Below are 24,429 nucleotides of genomic sequence, written 5' to 3' on the forward strand. Positions count from 1 at the left end.
TAGAGATAAAAGGCAAGCAGAGGTTGCAAAAGTATATATATTCTTTACTCAAGTAGAAGCACAGAACTTGTTAGTAAAAGTAAAAGTGTTAGTACCGATTCAACGTCTTTACGCAAGAAAAAGTGAAAAACATACAGGCTCGTGAACTCAAAGTATGAAAGCAAAAAGAAGGACATTTCTACAGTTTGTTTCTGTGCAAAGCTAACTGAACTTCAACTTTTCTCAACGGTTGAGTCTCCATCTGTCTGTTTTGTCTTGTTGCATCTTTTATATTGTTTTCCTCTTGTTATGTCTTGTTACGTTGTTTTCGTCTTGTTACATCATTTTTGACCGAGGTATTTTATGTTGTTTTTGTCTTGTCTTTTTCATCTTTTACCTCTTTTTCATCTTGTTACGTTGTTTTTGTCCTGTTATGTCTTTTATATTGTTTTTCATCTTTTTATGTTTTTTCATCTTGTTAGGTCATTTTCGTAATATGTCATGTTGAATCTCTTACATTGTTTTCATCTTATCACGTCTCTTGTGCATGACATAGACAGATGAATACACCAAGGAATGGTCTCAAATGCATCAAAACAAAAGTAATGAGCCTGTTTTGAAAATTTAAGAAGTAGAAAGTACAGATATCTGTGTTTAACTGTGGGGAGTAAGATAAAAAGTTGTATAAATACTCAAGTAACTGAAATCAGTACTTAAGTACAGCAACAAAGTAATTATACTACATCCCACTTCTGAAGGCAAGTCAGTAGTTTGCTAATAATTTATAAAAGCCATTGGAAGAGAAGAAAAAAATGCAGTGCATTTGGCACCTTAAAGACTATTCAGCAAAATATCAGGGATCTCTCAACAAACTGACAATCCTAACATACCATATGACACATGTAAGTATTAAATTTCTGTGTGTAAGTTGCTGTGTGCACAGGAATGTGTCTGCAGGCAGATAGACTGACAGACTGACAGACAGACTGGAGGACAGATGTCATCATGAAAACGTGAGACTAGCAGCTGGGTGCTTATCCAAACTTTCACCAGGTTTTGCCAGAAATTTGCCATTTAAGATCAATGATAAAGAGATCTGACAAAATGTTTTGAAGCCATCATCTGCCAGTGCTAGCCTACTTTAGTAGAACCGTTCCCACATGGACTGAAGTAAGCAGGTGCTGAAATGGGCCAGGCTTTGAACTTGCTAAGCCTCACACAGTAAATATAGAACTCAGTTGAGTTCAGGGTGAACAGCGACAGACTGAGAGTAACTTTATGACACATTGTTAGCATATTTTACTTAACATATTTCAAGCCATGAGACAATGACAACTAAAGATGTGTGTTTTTTTTTAGATGTTTGTGACTGTTAGATCAAATATGTAAAAGAAAGACACTTGAATTTAAATATACTCATCAAAATATTAAGTAAATGTTTTTTTACGCGAAAAGACTACACTCTCACCACAGGATGTACAACTTGTAATCAAGTATCTGCTTTTCAAGGAACTGAGTTTCAAGCATGTAATGCAGTCTATAGATAATCAGTATCTGGCTTACACTTAGATCAGGGCTAGAGTTACCAAGGTCTAGAGAAACTCAAGTGACCTTAAGTGGAACATCTACAATAGCTGAGTATCAATGCTGACTATTCAAATAGAAAGTGTTACACACTGTGGACTGCTTGCAAGGCCACAATGCCCTTCTGCAGGCTTTGGCACTGAGATCTAAAGTGGAAATCTGATAGCTCAGTGGGGAGTAACACAACAAAAATAAACTGATTTAAACTAAATATTTTAGAACATTTTTAAAAACTATAACAAAATCAATTGAAATTAAAATGATTAAACTTCCGTCTAAAACTTAAACTGAAATCTCCTTATTCAAGATGTTTATATTGAAAATTTGAGTTGCAACAATTAGTCGACTAATCTATCAGTTGCCCCACAGACAAAAAAAATCACCAACTATTTTGATAATCAAATAATCAATTTTTTCATGTAAAAATGGTAGAAAATGGAGCTATGTGTTTTCTTCTATTGTATTATACTAAAATGAATATCTTTTGACTGACAAAAAAGACATTTAAAGACATCAGCTTGGACTTTAAGGTACTGGGATGAACATTTTTCATTGTTCTCTCAATCTAGAAAATCTGGAAAATAACTGGCAGATTAATCAGAATGAAAATAATTGTTAGTTGCAGCCCTTTTTTAAATACATATTATCTAAACTGATGGGGCTGTGACAGGGAGAGGACCTGAGAACAGACACCAGGAGCATTAGCCAGTAAACTCATAGTAGGCTACATTTCCCAATAGTGGGCTGCAGTCCCCGCGTAAAATCACCTATCAAACAAAAGTTTGGGACAAATCAATCTGAGTGTCAGATGTCATCGTACTGTCATTTTATTTTCCAAAAAAGTGGATGGTGTTCAATGGTTATTCCTTATGAGATAAAGGACTAGTCAGAGTAGATTCTGTAGGTAAATTCAAATGATGGTGCTCTGCCCATAATACTTAAGTTGTTCATATTTTCACTCTCTCTAAAACTAGCAAAATAACAAGACCAAATATTCAACCTGGAATAAAATCAGGCAACAAACATGGTGAAACTGCATCAACAGGATGTTCAACCCATATGAGTCCAGTAGTTAGCATTATTCACTGCTAATGAATGAATTATTAGTTTTGCTGTGACCCAAATACAAACCATAGAAAATTAAGTTTATGAGTAATCTAAGGAACTATTTAATAATTATCTGAACAGCCCTCAAAGTAAATATGATGGTGTCAGTGTCAAAATGTTATAATATTTTCATGTAACTTTTTATAATTGCTTTGTGTAATCTGTCACATGTGTACGTGTTAACTGGCATCAGAAGTTTTGTTCTCTGTGACAAAACAGTAACACGTTAAATACCCGTTGAGGATATAAATAGATAACAATGCCGACAAAACCAGCCACCTGTCCTTGTCAATCTGTGCTCAGTCTATGTAAGAAAGAAACCCACAGTAAATGTGTGTCTATTGTCTGTTATGAAGCCACAATTCAATATACAAAAGCTAATTATTGTACACTGTGACTGTCTAAGTTCACTGATAGCTGTAAACTACTTGAGAAGAGGGAGACAGCATCACTCACCGTACGCAGGAACTGAATCTCTTCCTCTCCATCTGCACCTTCTGCCATCCCCCCAAGGCGTTAAAGACCAAACCTTGAGAGAAATGGGAAAACGTTTGCCTGTCACTTCTGTAACTCCTGGTGCTTATGTGCCCACCACATAAGGCTGTTGGTGAAGGCTCCTGAAGGGCACTGTGGGTCCTGTGCCTCTCTCTGGCTGTGTTATGAGCCAGAGGGATTGACTGTTCATTCCTGTTCATTACAACATCATAAAGAGGTGGAGCAAGCTGACCAGGCTGAACCACTGACTCAAATACTGCTGGGTTATGAAATCCAGACCATTGTTTTATACTGTGTTGTTACATTGGATTTGGTTGAAAAAAGTAAGCTATCAAATTTTAAGCAAGAATTCTCATAATGAAAAGAAATATTTTTTGTAATGTAAAAACTGAAAAAATGAAGAGGCTGGCTTTCCCAGTGTGAAACTTCAGTCTCAGAGTCAGATGCTTTTTGAAGTAAGTCTTTTTTGGAATTTTCAGCCATTACTCCTTAAAAAGGCAATATTACGCTGTAACAAGAATGCTGTAAAATTTAGAGTAACTTAGTGGCACATGTCTTAATCAAAATACTCAACCAGAACATGCAGTTTACATGACCTGAATCAAATTCAGAATACTGCCATAGTCAGAAATGTCTTAAAGTAAGGTCTCATGTGAATTCCTGGTTTAACTAGTATAGTTTAAGGCCACCACATGGATTAATCTAAGCCTTATCTGTGAAACTGGCCCTTTATTTTCAAATTAACTTAATTTATTAACTTATTAACTAAATCAAGTTGGTGTAAGGATTGACAGAAAAATCAGATATTTTACTGCATTTAATAACTGCAGCTGTATTTTAAATGTAAATGCTTTGGTAACATTTGAAAGAGTTTATAAAACATTAAACAAAGCTGGAACCTTTTCCATCACGCAATCCCTGACCTATTGCTTAAATGCATATAAATGCATTAAAAACAAGAGTAAAAGAAAAATACAAAAATTAAGATGTAGTAAAGGCAGAGGAAAGAGGTGCTCCTTCCTGTGGAGGGCAGCAACGGGCGGAAGGGAAGCGATGTCCGTTCAATATCAGCAGAAGAAGAAAACGGTACGTCGGTAAAACAGTTCCCTCTTCATTTCCGAAACACCGAGCAGTGACAGGTAAGAGCTATTTTTTTTGCAGTTTAACCAGCAGTATCTATGTAGTCATAATATGCACATTTGCCAGTATACCGAACGGAAATAGTTGGCTTGGGTTGTAAGTTAAAACAGCAACCCGAACGTTATAACTTGCTCCTTTGCTAATGTAGTTAGCTGCTAGCTTAGCTCGCTAAGCACTACTACGTTACCGTACAAAGTGGCTAATGTTTTGGAATTGATGAATGCGTGGTAATGTAGTCGTCGTTAGTAGCATTGAACAACAAGAATCTTCCAAAACATAAACCCTGTGCGGTATCACTATAACCGTCTGCATGTTAAATGACTCTAGATAAAGGCGTAAGTTGACATCAGTCAGTTGTGACTTTGTGGTCATAAGTGTTTTTCTGTGTGAAAGACTTACTGTTTGGCACAGAGGAGAAGGATGGATGCCCTCACTCACATGCTAACAGACCCTCTTGATCCTAAAGAAGAAAACGATGGACAAATCACAGAGGAATGCATGCTGGGAAACTGTAGAGTGAGCCTCCCAGAGGACCTACTTGAGGACGTGAGTTACCTGGCACTCCGTGATAAAATGCTGCTCTTTCCTGCTTTGTTTGGTTGTTTACAGGTGTAAGACACAATGCGGATGATGCATTTATTTTTGCTGTTTACTTCTGTTTGCAACAGCCTGAAATTTTCTTCTCCGTGATGAGCGAAAGCACCTGGAGTGAAGTGCTGTCAGATTCCCAGAGGCAGCACCTTCGTCAGTTTTTGCCACAGTTTCCTGACAACAATGTTGCAGAGCAGGACAGCACCATCAGTGACCTATTCAACAACAGAGATTTTAACTTTGGAAATCCCCTTCATCTAGCACAAAAACTATTCAGAGGTGCTTCATAGTTATCACTTAATTACCACCATGCAACACAATTATGCCATGCTGAGTGATTTTTTTTTTAAAGCACTTTGTGATCATTACTCTCATTATCTCAACCCAGATGGTTACTTCAATCCCGAGGTGGTCAAGTACAGGCAGCTGTGTGCCAAGTCCCAGAGAAAGCGTCAATTGTACTCCCTTCAGCAGTATTACCACAGACTGTTGAAGCAGATCCTTGTCTCCAGAAAGGTATTTTTCTTTGTTAAAGTTTTATGTATGCGGCAAAATGCCTCTTGCAGTCAGCCTTAAATGTATCTTCTTCTTGTAGGAGCTGCTGGAATATGCTGTTCACAATGGTCTGGACTTTCCACCAAAAAGAAAGTTACCGTCCAAGACACATGCTGAAATGCGAGAGCCAAGGGTGAGAAGACGATTGAGCCGCATATTAAAGGAGGTCAAAATTGAATGTGGAGACAGCAACGCTTCATCTGATGATGATGGTCAGTCTGTTATTCTCAATTCTAAGAGTTCACAAGCTTATTTTGGCACAAGTATAATATGTATAACAAGTATACAACTAATATGCAATGTGAAGATGAAAAAAAAGGTTAAAAGACTTGAAATGAAAAATAGCGTCAAATAAAGATGGATTCAAACTGTGATTGAACAAGTAATTGAAATGTTGTCATAACCATAGTATGGCAAAGTGCAATATCCAAACAGAGGCTGCAATTTTTTTTGATAAAGGAAAAGTGTGATAAAACAGCATTTTAATGAAGTACTGTAGTGCTGCAGAGATGCCCAGGTCTGGAAACTGTTTACTTTGGATGTAATAAAACATGTTTGTTTGGCCTAGACCCCCAAAAATGTCACATCATCATGACCTTTTTTGCTTCAGTAAAATGAAAATTATGATACAAAATTGATCGTTCCCAATGATCGTGTTTTTTGTTTTTTTTTAACCATATCGTGCGGCCCTAATTCAAACCTCATCATAGAAAACATTACAAGATTATCAGTATGAGATTGAAGTGCATAGAAGTGTCAGTGCTTTTGAATGTCTTATTGTGATTATTGCACATCCTTGTAGACATATCCTTATGGACTCCTGCACCACAATCGCCGTCCTCTCCAACACCCACTGTCTCACTCAGAGTTCTTCCCAGCCTCTCCACCCAAGACATGAAGACTACTGGTCAGTGATTTCTGCAATATCCAGATGTTCTGCAGATGTTTGAGCACAGTGAACATAATGTTTGAAACCATTTTATTTCTTCATAGAAAAAATAGAATTAGGGGAGCGGGACTTGAAAGCCATGCTGCAAAACCATCGGGAGAAGAGGAAGCGACAGCCAGTAAGGAAAAGAAAACCCCACAGATGTAGTTTAGTGTTAATTTGTCCAGTATATCACTAATGATTGATTTACTCAGGATCATCCAGACTTGATGACATCTGATATCCATCTTGGAGACATACTCTCAAGAACAAATATTGGTCGGAAGGGCACTTTGCGTGAGTAAATAGATTTAAAGAAAATAACTGTGAATATGTGTTTTATTTGAACTTTATTGAATAATTGTGCCTGTTATTATTATTGCCAATATTATTATCATTATCTTTATTTATATAAACTATAAAAAAAAATCACATCACATCATTCTAAATCCACCTTTTTTCAAACACCTCTTCCATTTTCCTTATTTTGTGAGTCATTTTCTCCATGAGTTGTACTTCTTGAATTGTATTTTTTCATTTTATTAAATCTGGGGGTTTGTTTTTTTTCTCCAAACTTTTGTTATTTGCTTCATCTCTGTCCTGCTGAGAATTCTGAATAAATTTTCATCTAGACTAAAACCATTTGGATGTTTCCCCAGTAAGAAATCCTCTGCTTTTAGATACAGAGGATTTTTTTTAATCTCCTCTATAAACATAAAAACCTCCAACCAAAGCAAACTTTTGCATAAACAAAAAATATATAAATGATTTGCATTACTTTCATCACAGTTCTTCTCATTATATTATATTTAAAAATAATTTCTGAGGTCAGGAAGTATCTCATATTTATTTTCCAAGCAGATTCTTTCCAAAATTAGTAGTTTTGTGAATTTCATTTAACATCTGTTTCCACTCTTCATCTGCTTTTATTCCCAGGTCTTCTAATTTTGTCTTTGTTGTAGAGGTTATTTCTTATTTAAAACAATAATAATAAATCTAAGCCAGAGTCTGGCTTTCATTGATTTCATGACATACAGTTTATTTCCTTTTTTCTTCCAGCACTCTTTGATCTGTCTCTACCTAAGAAGAAGATGAAAGAGGAGCGAAGGAAGAAGAAAATGAGGACAATAAAAGTAGAATCTGAGGATCCCTGTGAAGCTCTTGCACCTTCAGACACTCCAGCAGCTCCACCAGCGAACATCATCAACTCTCTGCCAGACACGCCGTCTACTCCACTGCCCAACATCAAGGAGGAGTGAGTTTAGTGTCACGCTGCTGTCAAGAATAACTACATAACTGTGTGTGGTTGTGTGTTTGTAATATAAAGAACCATCATTATTGCAGAATCGTGGAGGAGTCTCAGAGCAGCCCGGTTATAGTTGAGGAAATAGCTGTCAGTTTCTTCAACTTGTTGGAGGCCATTTTAAGGACAGAAACCTTTTCCAGCACTTCAATGGTAATGCACACATTGCACAGTCTCACATGTTTTAAAAGTGATCACAGTTCTTAGGACACATAACGCCTATTTTATTTTTTTCAGTTGGAGGATAAAGTTCAGATGTGGCAGTCATCTCCAGCCAGCTCCCTCAATGTGTGGTTTTCATCTGTGCCATGTTGGTCTGACTTGGTCCTTCAAGCCCTGCAGTTCCTTGCAGGAGAGACTAAGGGTGAGTAGCAGTGGTCGCTAGGGCTGCATGATTAATTAAATAGTAATCTCAAGATTGATTTTGTCTTTCCACAATTAAATGAAGTTGGTAATTTTGATATTGATGTTTAAAAGTCGTGCTCTGCTGTTATAAATCTCTGGACTGTGTATCAAATCAAGTGCTTTCTAAAAAAAAATTGCCTGTGCAACATTTCTTGCATGTTGCTGCTGCAGTCCTGAGTAGAAGATTGAGATACAACAGAGAGCACACAGGCAGTACAAAAACTAAATGTCTGAAGCAGAAGGCGTTGTGGTGGTCATTCTAAATGGATCATCGTCCATTGTTTGGAAGTGTTTCATTTTTAGGGAAAGTGATGTTAAGCAAGAACAAATCATATGCAAAGCAAAGTAAAACAACTAACTTGGTCAACCACTTGAAAACCTGCAAACTGCAGTATGATGAGCAACAGAACAACAGCAGTGTTGTACAGCACATCATTGTATGAATTCACCATAACATGAAAGTGAAAACAGTGCTCTGTTTAATAGAATTTTGGCTAGAAAGTTTTGGTACAATTTTTGTTTTCCTTCTAGGAATTGCACTGTGCATAAGGACTAGTCTTATTTTAAGTTACACTTTTTTGCATTAGCAGGAATCTAGCACAACATAGGGACAGTGTTCATTTGTTTAAATGTGAAATAGCAATAAAAAAAAATCCCTGAAATCAATGAATAATCATGATCTTGCAGTCCTAGTTGTCATTCACTCTGAAATGATGAGATTTTATTTTCCACCTCGTGTTCATGCTTTTCCCCCATCGCTCTTTATTTGTTAATCAGATGGCATGATGGCGCTCCCCAGTGGCTTCTCTCCGTTTGTAGAATTTGTTGAGGAAACCCAGCAGTGGACTTGGATTGGTGAGTGGGATCAACTATTCAAAATCCTGATTAATATAGCAGTTGGTATTCAGACTGTTTTTATCCTTGAAGATTAAAGTCAATCACTTATTTTAGGCCCCACTCAGGACACAGAGAAGGATCTCAGTGCACTCTGTCAGCTGTGGCTGGACTCCAAAGATTTAGTTGTCAAGGTAATACAATTATTATATTACAAATACAGTTTCAGTCATCACTCTGCAGTTTGTGCTGCTCTATGCTGCTATATTTATGTTCACCGCTGTTTTATTTGTGAGAAAATCCAAACCAGCTTCTTTGTTCTCCACAGACAGAGAATGATGACATGTTAGAGATTACGTCTCCCACACCAAGAGTGTAAGATTCAGTGACTCATAAAGTATTGCAAACATGATGTAATTGCTGAAAATTTCAAGGGATAGTTTGAATTATTTGAAGTGGGGTTATAAGAGGTCAGTCAGTGTATTACTGGCTGACTTGGTAGAACCTAGTGGGTGCTCCTCCAGTGTGGAGAAACCAGTACAGAAGCTAAGCAATGAACTGCTGTGGACAGGGTCAGCAGAAAAATGTATTTTAGCCACTTAAAAAAGGTTCACCTAAAAAGTTAATATCAGTTTAGTTGTGCACTGTGTTTGGAATATTTTCCCAACATTACTGAGTCAACAGACAGTTTTTTCAGACAGGAAACTGCTGTTATATAAGCAAAATACTCTCTCCAAAACAACCAAGCTCCATAGGTGAAATCAGTCATTTTACATTGCAGAACACAGGAGTTCCACAGCAGTATATTGCTTAGCTTTTGTCATCATTACTCCTGCTGCTTCCCCAAACTAGGAGCGTGCCAACCACTATCTACTGTAGTTAAGACGTTGACTATGGATAAGTACCTCATACAACCCCACATCAAAAACTCTGAACTATTCCTTTCAAATAGTGAAGCGGTTTGAGTTGCACTATCATGGTTGTAAAGTTAACAGTGTGTTATCTCTGAACAAGCAGTTCGACCGATTATGTGGTGCGGCCCAGCACAGGAGATGAGAGACAGGTGTTTCAAATCCAGGTTTGTTTGTGCTCCTGGAATTATTTTTCATATATATAAAATAACAATTTGCCTCTTTTGTCTTGACATGAACTCTTTAAGCCATCATACTTTTTGTTTGTTTGTTTATTAGGAGCAGCAGCGATACAACCAGCCACATAAAGCTTTCACCTTTAGGATGCATGGCTTTGAATCTGTGGTGGGGCCTGTTAAAGGAGTGTTTGATAAGGAGATGTCTCTCAACAAAGCCAGGGAGCACACGCTGCTCCGGTCAGACCGGCCACCATACGTCACCATCCTCTCTCTGGGTCAGACCTTCTGTTTTACTCGCGACTCCATCTTACAGTGAAAACCAATTGCACGCTTCTGATTTCTGTGCTCTTTCTTCTGTAGTGCGGGATGCAGCAGCCAGGTTACCCAACGGAGAAGGAACAAGAGCAGAGATCTGTGAACTGTTGAAAGACTCACAGTTTCTTGCTCCTGATGTCACGAGTGCACAGGTGTGATACAATTTAATTTTTTTCATTTACTTAGTTTGGCAGAGTGATCTAGTTTTGTGTTGGCCTGTTTTGTGTTGGCCTGTCCAATTACCACTTTCCAGTGGGAGATGCTGTCTTGTAAGTTGTCTTATGGTGACATTTCCTGTGAATAAGGAGCTTTCTTTGACATTTAGGTGAACACAGTTGTCAGTGGGGCTCTGGACAGACTTCACTATGAGAAAGACCCCTGTGTGAAGTATGACATCGGCCGCAAACTCTGGATTTACCTGCACCGCAGTCGCAGTCAAGAGGAGTTTGGTAAGCAGCTGTGTGCTTGATTGAAGGGATGTCCATCCTTGTATTTTGTATGGTAGCATAGTGTAGTGATATCTAGAATTTTTCTAGGTTTATTATCTATTGCCTGAAAAGGTTGATTTCCTTTCCTATAACCCCTGCAGAGCTGCTTGACTCTTGACCCTTTTAATAGTTTGTTTTTTAGCCACAATAACAGATATAGATTGAAAATGTTCAGCTTCTGTCCCTTTTTATGCTCACATTGATGATTGCACTCACATGTAGATGTATAAAATGTCTTGTAGCATATTCTCTTGGTCTTTAAGATCACTGTAATATGGAAAAAATGTCAATACTGATGTTTTTTCTGTCTGCCATCCAGAGAGGATCCATCAGGCTCAAGCTGCTGCTGCAAAAGCCAGAAAAGCCCTGCAGCAGAAACCTAAACCTGCTTCCAAGCCTGTGAGTCCACTGCCTCCTGAACTTTCTATTTAGCTTTTTGACATATGGACATATTTGGTACAATAGTCAAAAATTAATGGGCATGTAAACACAGTCACTGTTGAAAAAGTTATTGCTTTCCCATTTCAGAGTTTTAAGTGTTTTAGTGTTTTAACATTTTAGCTGTTGATTATGAATCTGAATTATGTTTTAGAAGTCTGGAAGTAAAGACGGAGGCAATAAAACCCCTGGATGTCTGGAGGTGGGACAAGATGTAGGCGCCAATCCCATGTCGCCAACCCCTACTACACCCACCATAACCACACCTGGAACTCCTAAGTCACCCTTACCCTGCACAGCCACCACGCCAACAAAGACTGGAGGCCCGGATGCACTTAAATCTAGTCCAGGGTCAGTGTGACACAAGATGTTTTTGTCTTTATTGATATTTTAGAGTACATACACCCTTGTTTCACATGTATAATTTGACACAGACTCCTCTCTTATCTGTTGCTTCTGCCCCCTCTTCCTCTCCCAGTGTTCTTCTTGTGTCCCCGCCCTCATTGCCCCAGCTGGGAGCCATCTTACCCAGCAGTCAGGCAGGTCCACCAGCTTCGCAGCCGGTCACATCCCAGCACACGGCTCGGATAGTGAGTCACCTGGCGGCCGGCTCTCTCCCTCAGGTGCGAGTTGTCTCTGCTCAGCCTGGTCTCGGTTCTTCAGCAGGAAGTCAGCAGGCCACACTGGTCCATCAGACCCCTCACCAGATCAGGATGCCGGTTTCAGTGGCTGCAAAGGGCATCTCACAGGTAACCAGATAAAGAACTGTGTCTGTTGTTTCTTCTTCTTCTTCTTCTTCTTCTTCTTCTTCTTCTTCTTCTTCTTCTTCTTCTTCTTCTTCTTCTTATGAATGTTAGATTAAATGTGTCTGTGTTTATTATGTATATCAACAGGCAGTAGTTTCTGTACCTCTGAGGAGTCAGTCTGCCAGCAGTCCAGTCCAGGCGCCGACCACCCTGTCGGTGTCTGCTGTGGCTGTGGCCAAACCTCAGACCGGATCACCTGGTAGCCCTGCTAACAACCCTGCCTCTCCTGCTGTGCTGCAAGGAGTCACCAGTCCGAATATCAAACAGGTGACCAGTTTGCTTCAGTTGGGTTGTTTGTTAGGTTGCATCTAGGGATGTACAACATGGATTATTTTCAGCAGGTAGCAAATAATTCCCTGCTTCTCGTGGCAAATACATACAAGATAAATTATTTCATATTTTTGTTTTTTTTTAAAATAATACAGATAAAATAACAAATGATTTCTTATTAACCTGTAGTTTACGCTCAGCTGAGGGTAAGAGGAGCTAAGATATAGTGAGCAAAGATGGATGATTTATTATTCCATTTCTCTGACCAAACCACAATCTAACTGACATCACTACAACAAAAGGAACAGTTCAGAAATGTTCATTTAGTTTCTCTAGCATAGAACAGGGAAAATTACAAATATACTTTTATGTAGCATTTTCTCTAAGAATTCACATTAAATGCTTTGACCCAATCTGTCAAGTCACATATTATTATAGTCAGTATTTATTGTGCATCCACAGTCACGTCCTTGAATCTTTTCTGAGCAGTCTTGAACTGTAAGAAGGTCTCCCCCAGGCTGGAAGTTTATTACACAGCTTTAAAATATGTTGAGGAGGCTCTGCTCGCAATCTACAAGATGCTATTAACAGGTAGATAAACAAATTTAACTCCTCGAACACTCGGTGCTAAATGCTAGAAAAAACTCAATGCTTATTCGTCCACACCTATGGTACGGGAATACAAGCACTGAAATTACAAGCTGAAATTTGGCTTTTTTTGGTTTCAACAGAAAAAGTCCTCAGGTTGTGGAGCTGACTGAAAAATCCATATCCTTAAATGGGTTTCAAACGTCATTTTCTGTGTTACTGATAACAAGATTTATCTGTTTTATTTAAAGGTGTCCATCACAGGCCAGCTGGGAATGAAGACTCCAGGAGGAGCAGGAATTCCAATAACGGCTACAAACCTGCGCATCCAGGGTAAAGATGTCCTCCGTCTTCCACCATCCTCCATCACCACTGACGCTAAAGGCCAGACGGTGCTGCGGATCACCCCAGACATGATGGCAACACTTGCCAAATCCCCAGTGGCAACTGTCAAACTGACCCCAGACTTCCTGAGCACTGCCACCACAGGCAGTAAGAGCATATCAGCCACTCTTCACGTGACACCACCCCACCCTTCACCTTCCTCTGCTTCCACTGCTGCACCCTGCACGGGGGAAGTACAGACGACTAAAGCAGGCCCTGTTGCCTCCACCTTGTTGAAGGCTGCAGGAGACACGGCCATACGACTGATGCCCACATTGGCTGTTACTGTGGGTGACCAGAAAAGTAGGACCTTCTCCACCGTGTCTTCCTCCCCTGACAAGAGTGGAGCCACCATTCGGATAATGCCTGGCCTTGGCGTTATTCCACAGAAGCAGGGTCAGACCATCACAATGACAACCACCACTGGCAGTAAACCACTCACAGCGTCTACATGTGCTAATGTAGTGACCATGGCTGCCAATGTTGTGGCTGGTGCTAAAGGGATCACGGTGGCTCCTGGGGCCTCAGGCTCACCTCTTACGCTAGGAACAGCCACGGCCACAGTGCGGCAGGTGCCTGCTACAGTGGTGACTACACCAACGGTAAGAGGATTGTTCAGGTTCTGGACATATTTTAACGAAATATATATATAAATATATAAATTCTCATTAGATCAGGTAGACGGTGTCATATGATTACACCTTTAGTACACAGAGAATGTTGAATGTAAAATTCTGCACTTTTCATGTGGATGTCCAGTCACTGTTGATTGTAAATAAAGTCCTCAGTGCTATATTGACCGACACAGAGTTCTCCTACTGCAAAGTCTGTAGTTCCTCCTGTATCCAGTGATGTAACTGTGATTTAGTTGTTTTTACGACAGAACCACAGAATCTTACAGTTAAGATTTCTAGTCTCCTCCTCTGGCTAGCCAGGGAATGTTCTGGCCAACAAAATAATAGTTATAGACTAAGGTGATGATACCCCATTGCATCCTGGTACATGAAGGCGCTGTCAGCACAGCTCCACGAGCAAGAGAAATCAGTTTTCTTGGTCGAGGAATTTATTGCTTCAGTTGACTATATTTGTCATCAGTGCTGACTGGACAGCCATGTGAAAAGTGCCAAATTTTCCCTTTAATATTTTAATCTTAATGTTTTTAGTCCCATTTGAAAAGAGGTGCAGCTCTAAGAGTTTTCTGTTTCCATGAGTTTTAGTTTGTTTGGTCAAACCATTTTCAGGATGTACATTTAAGAAGAAGCATGGCGTTGTACTACACTGGTTCCTGTGAGAACATTATGGGTGCATTACAGTACCTACACTACCATACTCTTTAGTATGCCAGGAAAAGATGTAGTCTGTCAAATGCATTCTGCCAAAAATACCAGGAAGACCTACTGCATGTGGTTGCATTTCGCAGGATGCAAGCCAGCATGTTTTTCTGTCTATTCTGACCCACAGTCCTCTGCAGAATCGGTTATTAATTAATCACCAGCTATTTTGATAAGTTGTAAGTTGTATGCAACAGTATGTGAGAGCAGCTGCAGTAGTTACAAGAAGTAAAAAGAAAAAGTAGGAGATTTGGAATGCAATTTTTGTTTCATGTGGCCCTTACATTCTTATCTGTTAAAAACTAGCAATTTAATATGTGCTAATGTGCACAAACCTATGCAGACATACATGCAAACAAATCTAACATGTCACACTCTGGCTCGTAAGGCCATGACAAAGTGGGAGACACACCGTTTATATTGTAATTTATTAAACAAACTGATATTAATTCACGCAACATTAATTTATTTCAAAAACACACAGAGAGTGGTAGTCAGTGCAATCAGCAGTGTAGGGTATGCATGAGAGAGGAGATAGTGTGTGATAGTGTGTGTGATAGTGTGTGTGCTGTGAGGTGCATGTAAACATGAACAGAAGAGGAACTGAAGCTGCAATATAACCAAACCGGTGCCTGAAGTAAGAAAGAGACTGTTGGTAACAGTCAGGGTTTTTGGCACTGATGACGATCCCCTCCCCCACCCACCAGGTATCTGTAAAAGAAATCCTTAAAGAAAAATAAGAGGGATAATAATTAGGGAAATAACATTTGTTCATAAGTCATCATTTGAGTTGCATTTGGATACCAGCTGTGAACTGCAAGATGGTGACAGACATGTCTGCATATCTGTATCTGAATGTAACCTATAAAGTCTGAACTACAGGATGTCTCCTCCCAAATGCCTCTCTGAATAGTTGGTTTATTGACTTGCATAGTTTCCTCCAGTTCATTGGATTTGTGCCGGATGTGTGTGCATTGATCCCTCTTGCACTGTTTATTTATGAAACTCTTATCAAACGTGTCTCTGTACTTAACCACACATTCTCAAAGTCACATGACTCAGGAACAATCCTTCCTTTGACAACACTACAGGGGAAGTTACCTGCACGGATAACTGTGCCGCTCTCTGTCCTCAACCAACCACTGAAGAGCAAGAGTGTTGTGACCACACCTATTATGAAAGGAGGTCTGAACCCAAAGTAAGTCTCAGCATGCACTGTTCTTTCTTTTTTTTTTTATTGTGAATATTTTTCTTAAGTCCCTCTCCAGACAAAATACTAGACACATACTTAGACATGTAAAAGAAGTTGTAAATATTGTTTTATGCAGCGGTTTCCACCATATTTTATTTGAATGTGTTGGGAGATTGAATGCTTTGAGGTTTGACCTCAAACCTCCCTCACCAGATGCAGCAACTTTGTGACTAATTTTTCATTTTTCTCTCGTTTATGTTTGTTTTGCTTCGTCAGCACACTGTCGGGGGGGAAGGCTGACCTGGCCCTCATTATACGCATTAAATATTCTGACAATAACAAGTGGTATTAACCAATACTATGGCAACAGGTGGTTAGCAAAGTAAATACACTGTCAGGGCTGATTACACAATGACTACATAAGCAGATGCACAGGTTTATATGAGTAAATGCATCTGAAAATTTATATTATCCACCACAACTGTAGAGTTACAACTATTCATTTGAGAGCCTCTTAAGTACATATATTTTTTTAATTGTCTATTTTTATATATATATTTTTTTACTTTTCCTTAGATGGTTGGTAGACTGACATGTTTTTTTCCCTTTTCATCTCTTTTCTGAGCAGTATCAGCAGTCTGGGCAGGAACATCATCCTAACCACCATGCCTGCTGGCACAAAGCTGATCGCAGGGAACAAACCAGTCAGCTTTGTCACAGCGCAGCAGTTCCAGCAGCTTCAGCAGCAGGGACAGGCCACACAGGTGAGCTTAGGTTTCACTTGTATTTTCATGCTGCAGATGAGGAAGTTTTGCCAAGAAAAGGGAATAATATATTTTATTAGACCTATAGATGTACCAGTACCATTTTTTCCTCCAGATACCGATTCTGACACCTGAACTTTGGTATTCACTGATACAATACAATACAATAATATCAGGTTAAAAAAAAAAACTGCATGGGACACTGCTAATAGGGTCCCATTTCCAATAAATCCCTTTTCCCTAAACATGAAATATTCTCAGTTAAATACACAAAGTGACACATGATTTTAAAAAAAAAGGTGAGAACGGGAGAGTTTGCGCTGAAGTTAAGTTTTAATCTTTAGTTATGTGGTAGAAATAAAGCCTAGTTAGGCAGGTGCAAACCAGGTAGATTTGAAAATAACTAATATTTAAGTGTAAATTAAAATGTGCTTTCACTGGGTGGTAAATAGTTTGATTAAATATGCTGTTTTCCTTTAGTAAATCAGGCATATAGAGTTATTGTAATAATTAGAATAAAATTATCAGTTGTTGCACTCTCTGGCCAACACTCAGGGAAACACATATTCATCAGTCCAGGCACTAAATGTTTTGGTAAATTACTCTAATTAGCTTTTTACTCCTGAAGCTTTTATTGCAAGACATATTTGTCCTCTGAAGTGGAGGGGGGTGGCATTTAAATCACAATGTTACAATGGTCAGGGGCTCAGTGGTCTCAGATCGGTGCATTGATTTGCATACGCTGATACTTGACCCACCATTTTAAGATGTACTGGAAGCCTCACTGATACTTGCATCAGTATCAGAGCAGCCCTAATACTACTCTGATCAAAACAAGTTATAAGCAACAATAGCAATAGCAGTAACAGCTAAATAAAATTTTAATTTGGGGTTTACAGTCATTGTTATGAGCCTACAAAAAAAAAAATTAGATTATTCATTTGATGCCTTCACTTTCTTTAGGTTCGTATCCAGACGGTTCAGGCGCAGCAGCTGCAGCAGCACATGGCAACAGGCTCCCCCAAATCTGTTTCCACAGTCGTAGTCACAACAGCACCTTCGCCCAAATGTGCACCTGATCCCCCACCCGCACCTCAGCAGTGATCCTGTGTCATCAGCCAGTAATGAATCGGAGGTCCACTGCACAACACAGTATTCGTGCCTGTATTTGGTACTTTTGTTTTCTTTGACTTGTTTCTACTCTCACAAGGGAAATTATTGTCATGACAGCCTGTAATATGCCTTTAATTCTTTTCAATGTGACTGTTGACCCACAAAAGCCAGAAGCATAATTCCTCTCTGTGAGTTTTGTGGAATTGTGAAGATTTATAGTTTCTCTGTTGGATGGTTTTGGTGTTTGGAAAGTTACCAGTGTCACCAGTGTGTTGGAAAAACATCAGTATTCCTCAATTACATTTCAGCCCCTGAGTTTTATTCTCCACGTTGTTAGAAATATCATGTAAAACAGCTCATCAGGTTGTTGACAGCTACGGCCGTAATCAGGCAAGATGCATAGAAACTATGTTTTTCTTTCAGTGGTTAAAATTTGAAGAGACCAGTTGCTGTGTTGATAATTTCATCTAAATATAACTGCAAATCACAACTTGTCAATTCATACTAAACTAGTCAAGTCAAATTTCTATAACTGTTAATAGGATTTTGTCTCTGTCCCTTTCTTTAAATGTATCATGTAATATTAACAAATGTGAAGTGAGTGGGACTTAAGTATGTCTGATTTATTTTATTTGTTGTAACTTGTTTTTTTGTTTAGTCTTGTTTTAATACATTATTTGTTCTCTTATTGGGTGTTTTCTATTATTTGATAGCAGGTCATACACTCAATATAACCTCACACTATATAACCTGCCCTTTAAAAAAACAAAAAAACAAAAAAAACCTTCAGCACTTGTAATAACAGATGATTTTTCAAGAGTTGTATTTAATACATTATTTTTTACAGATGTACAAAAAGAATCAGCAGTACATTGTGCAAAACAGCAGAGTTGAAAATGAAATCAAAAATCATTAAAATTTCAAAGGACTATAACCATGCATTCACTCTTCATCCGATTCTTCAAGCAAAGCTTTCTGGGAGCTCATTTTGGAGGATGTATTTCGCATTCCAATCTCGATGTCCCGTCCCCTTCCGGAGCACTGCGTCACTGTGCTAAAAAGGAAACACACAAAAAACTTGAAGATTAAGCATCTAGACAAGAACTGTCTCAACCTTCTTAGAGATAATTAATTGTTCTGAAATACTGTAAGTTAGAATTGCAGCTAACATTTATTTTTATTGTGAATTAATCTGTCGATTATTTACATGATTAATCGTTTAGTCTATAAAATGTCAAAAAATTAAAAAAATTCTTATCACAATTTCCCAAAGCCAAGAATGACGTCTTCAGTTGCTTCTTTTGTCCAACCAACAGTCCAAAACCCAAATAATCTTCATTCACTATCATACATGACAAACACAAGCAGCAAATCCCCAAATGGAACCAATAACTGCTTGATATTTTTGCTTGATAAATGATTGAAATGACAAATCAATTATCAAAATAGTTGGAAACTAATTTTCTTTCAACTTGCATTGTTGCAAGTGTTCCTACAAGCTGTATCTTGCAGGGAAATGGCGAAATATAGTCAGAAGATCCAAACCAACTCTTCAGTTTTGATCATCTCATGGTCTGCCAGCGTGTGCGTGTTTGAGGGTAATATGATACACATTTCCTTCTGACTACTAATGCACCAATAAAAAAGACAGAGGACAGTGGCTCCATGGACACAATACAGGTTTCTAAACAAGCGCTTTGCAAATATTTGTTAGACCGAGGGCCGATTAAACATTTTAAACATTCATTCAGCAAGTTGCATAGGCCTTGAGCACACAGTGCATCTTTGTGAGAACTGTTGAATATAAACAAATCCATGTTGACTATAAAGACTTAACAGGGTAACTTTAAAATTCAGGTTCAGCGATCAAAACTCCAAAAGCGCTGCTATTTTCTAAAGGTTTTGGGGAGTAGACACTATAGATTGATTGACTGATATATTTGTTCATTTATGTGTTCATTGCTCACTTTTTAAATCAACATTGATAAAACTCTCAGGTTTCCCTGTAGGAAGCTAATACATCACATGTATTGCGAGCATGCAAATTGCCTTTCTGTTTATTAAATGACTGGCAACAGTCCAAGAGCTCACCTTACACGTGAATTCAAGGGACATTTGCACCTGACTGGTGGCACACTGAGGGACTTTAAGAGCTTTATAAAGGCAACAAGTATATCCTGTTCTGTCTTTGTTTTGGCTGGTTGTCCTTGCATTTCCCTGAGACGGACAAGCTCGTATTATTGCTGCATTCCAGTAGTGGTTTAACTTGATATTGTTTACTTGCCCTTGAAACCTCCTGACAGAATGAATCTCTACTACCATGTTATTCTGAAAACCTATGAACCTATGTTGTGATCCCCCATTATTTTCTCTGCACAATAAGTACATGACATGTGGGTTAACATGTCCTGAAATACTCAAATATTTTACTTTTCACTGCAATGATAATTTGAATAAAGGTAGATAGGCTCACCAGTTTACTGCTAGCACCATGTACTGTAGGTACCATGAAAGTGAAGGGGTGGACAAATATAATTCAACTTACTTGATTCCAAATATGTATTTACCCAGTTCTGTGTAAACCTATGACTATGACACATTCAGTATGTATTGATTGTATAGGTTAATGATGGGATACTTACAACCAAACCCCAGAGGAGGTGCAGGCAACTAACAGCAGGGCCACGGCTAAATGCCAACAGAAGCACATGGTGACGAACATGACATTACCATGCTCTGTCAAGTTCCACTCTGATCCGTTTGGTGGGTAAAGTACAAATCCAATCTGAAAAGACAAATAGTGTGATGAACGGGATAACTGCAAAATATTTTGTTTTTTCTAAACTGACATTATGTCTGAAAAAGAGACAGATCAAAGGTCAGTGTGAAAGCTGACGCAAATGGGCCAAGATTAAACTAATTGTGGGCTGAAAAGTGCACAAAAATTAATTAAATCTATTGCCTGTCTAGAATCAGAAAAAACATAATCTGGCAAACGACTAACAGAAATGGAAAGTATTCACTAGCTGTAGTAACTAAGCTCAAATGGTCAAAAACACTGCCATGCTCCTCTCAATATGTTGAATGTTTGTAAGTACGTTCACAGTCTTCCATAAATCACATTTAAACGTCCAGTGTGTGAGATTTAGGGAGATTTATTAGCACAGTATGGCAGAAATGGAATATCATTGCGTTCATTAGTACAGAATAACCTGAAAATAAGACTGGTATTTTCATTACCCACCACAGAGGCCGCCATGTGGCAACACCATGTTCCTACAGTAGCCCAGAATGGACAAACCTACACTAGTTATGTGTAGGTACACAATATTTCTTCAGTCAAAATGACACCATTCTGATTAGAAATTCTTAACTGTTTACATGGACGCTAAATTAAGTAATCTGATAAACCATGTGTGTTTACATACCCCAGAGCATTAACAAGAATATAACTTTCTTACTTGCACAAACTGGTTCCACCCCAGCAAAGCCTCTAATCTACCAGAAATATAAGAAGTGATTCTGGTTTACCATTGGCAGTAAACAAAGGAGGAGGAGAGGGGTTTCCACAGAAAACAGAATATCGCTACCACCATGTTTTTGTCACTCCTGGAAACTTATTCATGACATAACAACCATAGAAAGAATGTCCACATAATAATAATGTATGTTTATACCAAATAGACAGTAATGATCAGATTTAAATGGTAGAAAGAGGGTGAGACGAGCTGTATTTCAATCTGCAACCTCACTTCTAGATGCCACTAAATCCTACACACTGGATCTTTGGGACATTACGAGACTCTGAGTGTCTTTTTCTTTGCTAATCACCTGGTAGAACCATGAGCCCTGCAGGATGAACAGACAGGCTCTGAGCAGCTCCAGAATAATGTTGTCCTTTATAAACACCTCCAACATGGTGCTGGCTGATCCACCAAACACAGCCACTAGCAGCAGGGTGTGGATGTGAGCGTCCAGGAGGGGCCGACTGTGCACATGGTAATAGAACAGAAACCCTGGATGACATGAGAGAGTCAAACACGTGTCAGCGGGACATAATTGTGATGTAAAGGAAAAACGTCTAATTAAGATTCCTCGTAGCATACCTTCAACAAAAAGAGCCACAGAGAGAGCAAGGCGGTCAACACCGGCGGGCACCAGTTGGGATGCTGTACGGGCAACCAGTGCTATTCCAAAGATCCCAAAGAACAGATACATGGTGCTGTGCTGCCAGTTCATCAGCTTGACCCATGAAGTGGTGTCTCTGTCGTAGAGTCGGGCGTGTGGTCCATCCACCACAAACTGTTCTACCATAATACCTGCACGGGACAACATCAGGCCACGTGAGAGGAGTCAAGAACAGATTTTTATAGAGTTTTAAAGTGTGTAGATTGATTGGATTGAGGGGGAAAACTGACCGACAAATGAAGCAAAGATTGCGAATCCTCCCTCGATGTAGTCCATTCTTTTGAAGAAAGGTGGCATGATCCGTCTCCCTTTAGGCTGATTTGTCCTCCAGTAGTGTTGGAGAATGTGTTTCACTGTGTGCCAAAAGCCAAAGAGCAGGAAGAAAGAGCCAGGAATGGCATGTCCTCCAAAGTTGGCCATCGTTAGGCCTGAAAACATAAGACATATACCTCAGTGATAAGTCATTGATTGATGGGTTTACTGTTTTAGGTCAATGCTTTTACTCCTCTGAATATGACAGGAGCAGAGGTTAAAGTACAGGCTCAGAGCTTTATTTTATGGTGTCTGGATTCATAAAATGATTACAAGAAATCAAGTGTCATTTAAAGGAAAATGGACTAAAAAGAGCAGCTTACAATGACATATCCACAATCACAGGGTGGTAGATAGCTTATATAAAGGTCCTTGCAAAGCATGTAAGTAAATCTTAAATCATCACTGTAAAGAATCATGGACGTTTAGTGAAATTAGCTGTTTTTTCATTAACATAACATAAATACACAGGTTTTATTTATTCCTGTTGGTTAAACATTTTAGTATTTTGAGAAGAAATCCAGTTTGGTTGTAATGTTTTCCAGTGTGACTGAAGATTTGTTGGTTCAATTTAACATTTTAAGTTTATTTGACTGGAAAAGTTTCTTTGTTTTGAATCATCACAAAATTACCTAAACTTGTCTTTTCAGTTCCAGTCAACTTAAAGTTTTTTTGGCAGTTACATAATCAGTCAATCAATAAATAATAATAATAATAATAATGATAATAATAATAATAATAATAATAATAACAATCTTGTGAGATGTAGTGAATTTTGAGACAAAACACCAATTTCGTTTAACTAGGAAGTTTTATATGTTATTCATCTCTTCAAACCCTGTGAGTAAAGATCTACAATTCAATGAAAATGAGGAAAATAAAAAAGTTCTATATCCTGTGTTTTATCTGATCAGGGCAGACTGGTAGGGCAAGCCCTCTCATGCAGACGAGAGCCGCTCATTTGTCTTGCAAAAATGAAATTCAAAGCAAACAGAGCCACTGGGTAGATGAACATGTTATCCACCTACATTTCAAAAAGTTTTAGCAATATCGGTGGCACTAACTGAAGTGTTACTGCTAAAATATGAAAAGTATGTGAACAAAATGTGAATTAAAAATTAGACACATTCCTGTAGCATTCATTCTTTCTCTTGTTTTTTTTTTTTCATGTCAGTGGCTGAATCAATTCTTTTAACCTTGCGTAACTTCCTCCTACGCTGTGGGCATGAGGCACGGGTGTGTTCAAGACACGCACCTTCAGTTAGACAAGTTTTTCTTGACTAGCCCTGTCTGACTAGGTAATTCTGCATATTTTTTACTTTCACACCTGAACAGTCTCACATGAATTTATTCACTTTATTCAGTTATCGGGAGCCACATGCCAATAAGTAGATATAGTTTTCACTGAGTATATTGATTGTAATCTGCAAGTATTTTCTTCTTATTTAAAATAATACTGAAGGTATGTGAGGTGCTGATGAAGCAGAAAAGTACCCCACAGATACTAAATGTGAAAATGAACCTTTCCTTTCACAGTTATAAAAGATGGTGGACCGATTGTACGTACCTTATTCTCTGCTGCTATAATCCCCAAAGGCTCAGGAGCTTTGTGGAAATCTGTGAATTTTGGCAGCTGTCTGACATACAGCACGCTGGTCTGTGTAAACTGTGCACACCTGTTGTCTGCACTTCTAACCTGTATTGACATCATCACAAAGCTCCACCCATCATTTGCATTGGTTTCTGTGACCAAGGGACATCCTCCTGGGAGGCAGCAGTGACATTCAGGAGGAAAAACAAAACCCAGCTAAAGATAGTGTTGTTTATTCAGGTATTAATATTATAAAAAGATGTTCTTTGACACATGTCTCTGTCACCTTAATGTAGAGTATGAAACATGATGTAGAGCAAATATATTACAGCAAAATTGTCATTTATTTTTGCTTTTTCATACTATAAAATTAGTCAGTCTACAACAATAATTCCAAAATCTCAACAAAGTTTTGTTATAATTGTTTTTAAACTCTAGAGCCAAAGACATTTAGTGAGAACTAACTATTACATACTTAGTATATAATTTAGTTAATATATAAGCTCAAACTGTGTGCACAAGGAGAGGCAGCATTACTGGCCTTAAATGAACTTTGCACCCATTTACAAGAAATCTTTATTGCCCTTTATCATGTTCAAATTATCATTTCTCAGGTCACCGTCACCAAGACCGTCTTT

General features: G+C 38.6%; 3 protein-coding genes across 4 annotated transcripts in view; 1 reads left to right on the forward strand and 2 right to left on the reverse strand.

The window, feature by feature from the left end:
- The window catches only part of LOC146318937 (ryanodine receptor 1-like), a 64,611-nt gene extending 61,341 nt beyond the window's left edge, over positions 1-3,270 (reverse strand). For both annotated transcript variants that reach the window (XM_084731154.1, XM_084731156.1), the window contains exon 1: positions 3,127-3,270. In XM_084731154.1, coding sequence (XP_084587280.1) covers positions 3,127-3,174 — 48 coding nt within the window. In that variant the 5' untranslated portion in view covers positions 3,175-3,270. The remainder of the gene's footprint in view (positions 1-3,126) is intronic.
- A 936-nt stretch (positions 3,271-4,206) lies between these two features.
- Positions 4,207-18,388, forward strand: nfrkb (nuclear factor related to kappaB binding protein). The gene is made up of 26 exons (XM_084731157.1): positions 4,207-4,304; positions 4,699-4,851; positions 4,974-5,175; positions 5,285-5,412; positions 5,492-5,663; positions 6,254-6,358; positions 6,445-6,518; positions 6,595-6,676; positions 7,439-7,634; positions 7,724-7,835; positions 7,920-8,046; positions 8,865-8,942; positions 9,039-9,115; positions 9,250-9,296; positions 9,939-9,999; positions 10,112-10,286; positions 10,372-10,478; positions 10,652-10,775; positions 11,134-11,213; positions 11,407-11,603; positions 11,731-12,001; positions 12,146-12,325; positions 13,168-13,902; positions 15,723-15,829; positions 16,452-16,587; positions 17,551-18,388. Exons 2-26 carry the CDS (start codon positions 4,726-4,728, stop codon positions 17,689-17,691), a joined length of 3,840 nt encoding a protein of 1,279 aa, XP_084587283.1. The 5' UTR covers positions 4,207-4,304; positions 4,699-4,725; the 3' UTR covers positions 17,692-18,388.
- A 118-nt stretch (positions 18,389-18,506) lies between these two features.
- On the reverse strand, positions 18,507-23,921 carry tmem45b (transmembrane protein 45B). Its single transcript, XM_084731158.1, has 6 exons — positions 23,768-23,921; positions 22,119-22,316; positions 21,807-22,019; positions 21,532-21,716; positions 20,343-20,485; positions 18,507-18,754 (listed from the first exon to the last, which is right to left on the reverse strand). Exons 2-6 carry the CDS (start codon positions 22,306-22,308, stop codon positions 18,643-18,645), a joined length of 843 nt encoding a protein of 280 aa, XP_084587284.1. The 5' UTR covers positions 22,309-22,316; positions 23,768-23,921; the 3' UTR covers positions 18,507-18,642.
- Positions 23,922-24,429: the final 508 nt, after the last annotated feature.

This window comes from Lutjanus erythropterus, chromosome 11 (assembly GCF_056507025.1).
Source record: "Lutjanus erythropterus isolate fLutEry1 chromosome 11, fLutEry1.hap2, whole genome shotgun sequence".
In the NCBI taxonomy this organism is placed as follows: Eukaryota; Metazoa; Chordata; class Actinopteri; order Lutjaniformes; family Lutjanidae; genus Lutjanus; species Lutjanus erythropterus.

What these genes read in the sequence shown, in the direction of transcription:
- nfrkb (XM_084731157.1), top strand. Translation starts at nt 4,726, where the DNA reads ATGGATGCCCTCACTCACATGCTAACAGACCCTCTTGATCCTAAAGAA. An exon ending in CTAAACCTGCTTCCAAGCCT is followed by an intron (nt 11,214 to 11,406) that starts GTGAGTCCACTG and finishes ATTATGTTTTAG; the next exon opens with AAGTCTGGAAGTAAAGACGG. An exon ending in CCAGTCCGAATATCAAACAG is followed by an intron (nt 12,326 to 13,167) that starts GTGACCAGTTTG and finishes TTTTATTTAAAG; the next exon opens with GTGTCCATCACAGGCCAGCT.
- tmem45b (XM_084731158.1), bottom strand. Translation starts at nt 22,308, where the DNA reads ATGGCCAACTTTGGAGGACATGCCATTCCTGGCTCTTTCTTCCTGCTC. An exon ending in TGTGGCTCTTTTTGTTGAAG is followed by an intron (nt 21,717 to 21,806) that starts GTATGCTACGAG and finishes CATGTCATCCAG; the next exon opens with GGTTTCTGTTCTATTACCAT. An exon ending in ACCTCCTCTGGGGTTTGGTT is followed by an intron (nt 18,755 to 20,342) that starts GTAAGTATCCCA and finishes TTTCCTTTTTAG; the next exon opens with CACAGTGACGCAGTGCTCCG.